Source organism: Hylaeus anthracinus, unplaced genomic scaffold, assembly GCF_026225885.1.
Source record: "Hylaeus anthracinus isolate JK02 unplaced genomic scaffold, UHH_iyHylAnth1.0_haploid 11989, whole genome shotgun sequence".
NCBI classification, from domain to species: Eukaryota; Metazoa; Arthropoda; class Insecta; order Hymenoptera; family Colletidae; genus Hylaeus; species Hylaeus anthracinus.
Window position 1 is genome coordinate 14,329,430 of NW_026534337.1, and position 7,464 is coordinate 14,336,893.

General features: G+C 40.1%; 1 protein-coding gene across 1 annotated transcript; it reads left to right on the forward strand.

Moving 5' to 3' along the window:
• The first annotated feature begins 1,118 nt into the window (after positions 1 to 1,118).
• LOC128887985 (lanC-like protein 2) lies at positions 1,119 to 3,350 on the forward strand. Its single transcript, XM_054144534.1, has 9 exons — positions 1,119 to 1,476; positions 1,553 to 1,735; positions 1,803 to 1,954; positions 2,042 to 2,186; positions 2,281 to 2,421; positions 2,510 to 2,692; positions 2,770 to 2,916; positions 2,987 to 3,089; positions 3,154 to 3,350. Exons 1-9 carry the CDS (start codon positions 1,384 to 1,386, stop codon positions 3,228 to 3,230), a joined length of 1,224 nt encoding a protein of 407 aa, XP_054000509.1. The 5' UTR covers positions 1,119 to 1,383; the 3' UTR covers positions 3,231 to 3,350.
• The last annotated feature ends 4,114 nt before the right edge of the window (positions 3,351 to 7,464 follow it).

Consider the following 7,464-nt stretch of genomic DNA (forward strand, 5'->3'; position numbering starts at 1 on the left):
AATTTGAATTGCAATTTCTTATTTTATACGTTTATACTTATTTTCTCCATAAATTTGCAGTTATTTTGCATAAATAGTAACTTACGTAACTTCTGTTGAATCTATGTCTGCTTCGTAGGCAGCTGCGAAGTCCTGGTCATACGTAACTTTCATGAATTACACTTCTTACTGGAGACATCTAAAATACTAAGTACAAAGATTTCTGCTAGAACAGCCCACAGACAATACTTATGCAAAATTTTTTTAAACTTATTTCACCCGGGAAGGGCTTTGATTAATGGGTTAACATTTTTTCTGTTTGCGAAGATTCACTTTCATCATGAACGACGCGAAGGAAACTCGTTTGAAGTCTAGAACGTGTGAGGTGACACTTAAAAAAGGGGAAAAGACTGACGAATGTACGGAAAGATGTCTGGTGCATGCATGTGTCGGTTTGGTAAAAGGAGGCGAAAGGGCTTGAGACGGTTGGGTGCATCAGATGCAGTCGTAGGTGCAAGTCGCGTACGCAGAAGGTGCATAAATACTACAGGAACCGGTTTCATGCGTTCTCCAGGCTCCGCGCATCGCGGTGGGTTGAAAAGGGGAGCTCAAAGGAGCATCACGAATTCGTGGGGTCGCCTTGTGTTTCTCTTGGCTCGTTACTCGAGATTCAGACAGGTGTGCGAATCTCTCTCTCGTTTTCTCTCCGTCTTGCCATTACTTCTCGTCTCTGAATCTTCTCGAGGGTTCTCGATTTACTTCAAAGCTTGTGTACTCGAGGATAGCCCTCGACGCATGCCATGGAAGTGATGAAATTGCATTGGTTGGACTGCAGTTAGGTATGCTGAATGAGCAACGTGACCGGCGAAATTGAAAACTTGATCAGTTGATTTCGCACGTTTCGAAAAATATTATGCATTAGATACTATAAGCGTTGTAACAGGAACACTTCGGGTATACGTTTTCGTACTCAATAATTTTGTTTCAAATCCCGTTCAACCGCACTGCTGCATCTGGAATTTTGTATGCACCGGTATTCACTACAATGCACTACTAGACTACTGCTATATCTTCCAAGAGACCAATAGAAATAGTGTACATATGTATTATACAGAGCGATTTTCGAAATAAAATTAGTTATAGACGTACAATTAATATAAATGTTTACAAATACAAATTATTATTTACGGGAAACGACCGATCGTTTTTCTTAGCCCTCTGGTGGTATTTCTAGCCTGTTAAAGAGGTCTCTATTTACAACAGTTTCTTTTATAATATCAAACATTTATTTATGTACACGTATAATATTAGGTAAACTTCAAATGTAAAATCAATACAGAGAAGGCTTATGTTTTACAATACATAAAGAATATTTAGGAAATTAGACATTTACTTTGCACCGAAATGGATAATTCTCGATATTATGACAATCCATTTAACGATTGTCTTGACAATTCAACATTGTGTCGTCCTCTTGTAAATGAAGATACGAAGCAGGTAAAACATATGTAAATATATATATTTATTTGTATAAGTATCGATGTACGAAACTAAAGAAATTTGTATTTGTTAGGTTAATGACGATTTTAAAGAAACATTACGTACACATACAAAAAATTTGGTGGACCAGTTGATGGTGGAACAGAAAAATGTTTGGACAAGGAAAGATGACTATTCTATGTACACAGGATCAGCTGGGATTGCATACATGCTTTATCATTATGGAAAGTGTGTTAATGAACCTTCTTACATTGATGTAAGTAACTTTAGCTATTTTTATATCGATACAAAATAATTTTTTATTGAATATAAATTTTGCACAGAAAGCTGCAGAATTATTAAAAGTGTGCATAAGTAAGTTTAGAGGTAGAAGGGAGATTACATTCCTAACTGGCATTGCGGGTCCATTAGCCTTAAACGCTGTTATTCTCCATACTCAAGGCAATGTAGAGGAATCACGGAATATGATATCTAAGTATATTTATATATACATATACATATATAATTAATTAGTGTTTCGTAATATTTACATAGAAATATATTGATTTGTATTGTACTATAGACTAAAGTCATTTTCACCGTACATGCTGGAGGATGTCACCTTGCCTGATGAATTGCTTTATGGAAGGGCTGGCTATCTATTTTCTCTTCTATTTTTAAATTCAAATATATCTCCACCACCTGTAGAGGGTGAGCTTATTAAGCAGGTACATTCTGTAACAGTTAAAATAAAAATTAAAACATGGACAGTATGTACTTCATTATAGAATCAGTCGTGGTTATTAAAAAATATTTTCTTAGGTCATTGCGGTTATTATTCACTCTGGACATACATATTCCACATCAACAACATACAAAACACCTATAATGTATGCCTGGCATGATTCAGAATACCTTGGCGCTGCACACGGATTGGCTGGAATCCTATATCTATTATTGCAAGTACGCTTGATTTACCAATTTAATTTTTATTTTGAAAAATATACCAGAAAATAATTTTTCGAAATGTTTTAATCTACATATTTTGTAGGCACGACAGTACTTAACATCGAGCCAATTGGAACTGGAGATAAAACCGGCATTACAATTTCTCCAGAGCTTACAGTACCCGTCTTGGAACTTTCCATCTTCCATTGGAAGTCGTACAGACAAATTAGTACACTGGTGCCACGGAGCACCCGGAATGTCTATGTTGTTTTGTTTAGCTTACGAGGTTATTGCTATTATATTTATATAATACTGTCAATAGAATTAAATTCCTTCGATACGACGATATCTGTGTTTAAACAGATATATCAGGATGATCAGTATCTGAATACTGCTCTACAATGCGGAGAAGTGGTTTATTCCCGAGGATTGCTTAAAAAGGGATGCGGAATATGTCACGGAGTAGCTGGGAATGCTTATACATTCTTATCTCTCTTTCAGCAGACAAAAGTTAGATGACATTCATAGTAAGGTTATGTCAAGGTTGATATAAATACTAACGGAATATCAAATCCTTTAGGATGTCAAACACTTGGATAGGGCTTGTAAGTTTGCTTTCTGGTGCATGGATCATGGAAAACATCAAATGAAACTTGCCGATCGACCATTTTCATTATTCGAAGGTAGTTATTCTTATTATCGCGAATATTTTCTTTGAATTAATAATACGTACATGTATTATTCTAGGTATAGCTGGGACCATTTACTTTTTAATCGATATGCAAAATCCGCTTTCAGCTAAATTCCCAGGATACACGGTGTAGAATATAGATATTCTAGCGATTAATACCTATTTTCCATAATTTTTCAGCCAACAAAATATTTCATGTAATTCAATGTATACTTCCCTGATAAACAATAAATGACAAAATTGACAAGTTGCATGTTATTAGAAAATAAACCATTACCATTATTCGAAAAAAAGTTTAGCGCTTGTGTATTTGCACTTCCCCCCCCCCCTTCTTTTTAAGTAGTTACTAGTTAATTGCGTGCTGCTGATTTCGAGAACATTTTCGCATAGATATGCATCGTTGGTGCTTAATTCAATTTCTCAATGCCAAAAAACCGATCTAAATGCAAATTGGAATATTTGCACGCGTACGGTGTATTTTTTCGCTGCAAATGAACTACCGGTTGAAGCGTGCTACCATTTCCTAGTGAAATTGATCCCTGACGCGAGACAGAAATTACGAGTACATTTTCAGAGATTTTTCGGTTACAATATTACGCCAGTTCGCTGTGCTATTTATATTTGACCATTTAATGGCAGTTTATTCGAATTAAAAAACACTTACTCGAAACCTATACCCTTATTACATATTTAATTCTCAGCGCTAAGGGAATAACGGATTGATTGGGTTTCCATACCTTCCATAGAGAAGTTGAATTAGATGTAATTTCCACAGGATAATCGTTAAAGATTATTCATCTAAATTATTTAGATAACAAGTGCGAGTTAAGACGTGTGCAAATACAGTAACCACGCGACAGTTACCGAACTGACGAGTATGTTTATTCAACGAGTAATATAGTTGCTTATAATTTTTTGCCTATCCCCGAACAATGGTGAGCGATTCGGCGCAACAGAATGCGGCTCGGATAAAGACGTGAAATAAATAAATAAATACAAAAAATAAATAAAGAACGGTCTACCGTGCAGCTTTCGCGTCGGGTTTATTGACGTTTCAAAAATCGAAGCTCCACGCGCAACGTGGAAAGCTCTGATTACTCTCATTGGTGTTTAATTTTATCGCGCGTGCTGACGTTTTCAATTAATGAATGCTCGATCTGCGGACCCGAATTACAAATTTTATAATTCGTTCGACGCGGGGCGCGGTAACGACGTCATAAATTGTCCGATTTTCGATAACTCGGCCGTGCATGCGCCGCGAATAACGTAATCGAGTAGACGTCGTTTTTAAATCCATTACATGCAATTTCGAATCGCTCACAGTATTCTACAATAATGGATTCCGTAATAATACTTTTGTTTCGTGCGCTGTTTATAAATTAATTTAAATAAATTCGTTTTAAACGTCAATTTGGCGAATTCATTTGAAACGTTTACAGAGCCCCTGGCGATCGTAGAACAAACAGCCGAAAACTAAATTAAATAATGGTTTGTTTGCGACAGCAAACTAATTATAGTCGTCCTCGTTACTTTCAACGTTACGAAGAAATTTCTCCCGATATAATTTTGTACAGTTGCCTTTCTTCGACGGCCGACTTCAAGGAAAGTTATATTTAAGTAGTTCATGCTGGTGCTAGCAAATCTCCGCGCGTCGACGCAGTTGCAGCACAACCAGACTTATTGCTGCTCGACGCTAATTACTTTGAGAGGTATTTTCCTATTTTCGAACGTTTTACGGAACGGCGAATAAAGAACCGACATAAAATTTTAAATAAATTGTTGAGTTATTTCCTACTCGAAGGAAATGAAATTCTACGTGAAAAAGTTCAATCAACTTCTTCTCTGCCTTCTTCAACGAAGTTTTGTATAGAGTGGGGAAGTCTCGCGACATATCCGTCTTTGTTAACTTTTAAGTGCAATCCCCTCGCTGTATTTCTGGGTGCTCCTCTTCGTCCACGAGCTCGACGCCGTAACCGACGCCCTATAGAGAGACGTTCTCCACCGAAGCTCGGTGATAATTCGATTTTCTTGCCGGCACGGCGGGTGATTGTCGCACAAACGAGGGACATCCGAGCGAGCGCGGCGTTAAAACGGTTCAACGACATTCTCTCAGTCACGGTGCCCGCAAAAATTCCACAAAGAACCGCGAACGCAACACGCGCTTCGAAGAAGCGTATTATCCCACTTCGGCATTCGTCCCACACTTTTCTAACGCTCGTCCCGTTTTTCTTTCCTCTTCTTTTATTAACCCCGGTTTAACGAGGTTATTAAATCATAGCGTTGAAATATTTCGAGGTGAATACGATAATTAGCAGTCATTAATTCAACCGTTCCCCGTCGGTGTTTTAATTGAGACAGATGCGGTGAAAGTTATATCGCCGGAACGATGAGCGCCCGATTCCAGGAACGATAAACCCGCCGCGCGTGAAAACACGAGTGATAATTCTCATTACCATTTTTACCCTCGTTACAGGCGTTCGATTCGGAACAATTCCGCAATTAACCCTTTGCGTTCAGCGAACGCAGACCTCTTGAAAATAACGAGGGTACGAGTAATACAGGGCATCTTTAAAGAAAACTCGTATTTATTTCCTTGGAGTCAATTCCCAAAGGAGAGTTCATGTCGGAGCAATTTTCTCCCTTAAAAAGCGCGAAAGTTTCTGCGGGGTCCGCGACGTATTGTCAACAATCCGAAACCCGACTGTTTGAGTCGCCAACGAAACACCATTGTCGAGTTAATTCGTCGAGTTTCGTAACATCTTTAGCGACGCGACCTTTCTGGAACGGTTACGCAAGTTCGCGATACAAAGCTGTCCTCTAGGCTTAGGGGTGGCCCGTTCGGGAGACAGTTACTAACTGGGTTTACGAGGTCTGGTAATTTTAAGAGATTCAATCCGCTGGCAGTTGGCCACCGGACGCGAAAATCTCGTTCGCTTAACCGTCACGAAATGAAATCCGAGCGAATCTAATAAACCTCGGCCCGGGACGCGTCTCGGGGGTTGCTCATTCCAGATTTCTTCGGTTCCCGCTACACTTCCCGGTCAGGCCGACCGCGAGGGAGCCGCGGTTGCGTCGACGTGCAACTTTCTCAAAGGATTAAGCCGTATAATTCCCGACGCCTCGATTTACAGTCGGTTTCGTTGAAAGTGTTCGCGTTTGTTCGATGCACGAACGCGGCGCTTTCGCTCTCGGTGGATCGCAGGCAAAGCGAACAATAGCGGGGCTGCCTTTTAGACCCGCGCGATGTTTTTACCGGCCGTGGAAAACTCGCGCCGTGTCAGGGTAGGGTTACCATCCCTGAATCGCGAGAAAAGAGTACGCGAATCCAGTGGAGCACTCGAAGATTTACCAAGGGGCGCAATTAAAAATTAACGGACACGAGTACGCCGCGATGCTTGCCGACACTTTAGAAAACTTTGTATGACCAGGTAGAAGAAAAGTTTGTTTCACCTTTTTATGGAACGTTAGCGGGGAAGCGGAGTTGGCGAGTTTCAATCGCGCGATTCGAGTAATTCCTATCCGAAACCGTAATGTGCCGCTTTCGAATTTCTCGATGGTGAATGGGTCGGTATTGTAAGCATCGTCGGGTTGAAAAATAAAAGATCCGACGGGCGAAAGCGATCTCCAGTGTCACGCGATTCGAAGGACGCTCCAGATGGCATTTTACTCGATTTTGGTCGTACCGAAATGTCGAAGGTGCATCGTAACACGTTTCGTTACAAGGTAACGGCTTTGATATGCAAATTCTTGGGGGGAACGCCGCCGAAGTTATTTACCCATGCCGCGAGAATTCGTGTTCTTCGATAATTCACACGTGCTCCAAGATTCTTCTACTGCAGGTATGTCGAATTCACCGGAAGGTCTATTCACGCTTTGCTACCTTCTTGTTAAATTATCTGACAACGATCGAAAACATTTTAACGACCATTTTTTTCATTCGTATCGAAAGCGATCCGAACCCAAGAGGTCTAGCATATAAGATAAAAAAATGTTCGGAGTTGTATTTTTGAAATATATTCGTAAGTGTGCAAATCGATCTTTATCGCGGCTAAAATTCCAGGATTTCCCTTTAAATCTTCCGTCCAACATCGAGGATACCTCGGTAGGATTTTAAATCACCCGACGGGTGATTCGTCCTTGCATTCATTAAGAGACTCGGTAACATCGTAATCGTTAACGAAGCGATGCGATTCCGGGGAAGGAAACCTTCGTGGAGTCTTCTTGGTATTCCTCGCCATTTTTCCGGCCTTCTTCGTGAAACTCAGTTCCAAACAAACCATAGGAAATATACGTTATGTCGTATCCCTGTGTTAATGGGACAACGGCTCGTGAATGTCCGTCAAACGGCGTAATCGTCTAAACAACAG

Coding starts and splice junctions, on each gene's coding strand:
- LOC128887985 (XM_054144534.1), top strand. CDS start 1,384: ATGGATAATTCTCGATATTATGACAATCCATTTAACGATTGTCTTGAC. Junction 1,477..1,552: donor TAAATGAAGATACGAAGCAG/GTAAAACATATG, acceptor TGTATTTGTTAG/GTTAATGACGATTTTAAAGA. Junction 2,187..2,280: donor AGGGTGAGCTTATTAAGCAG/GTACATTCTGTA, acceptor ATATTTTCTTAG/GTCATTGCGGTTATTATTCA.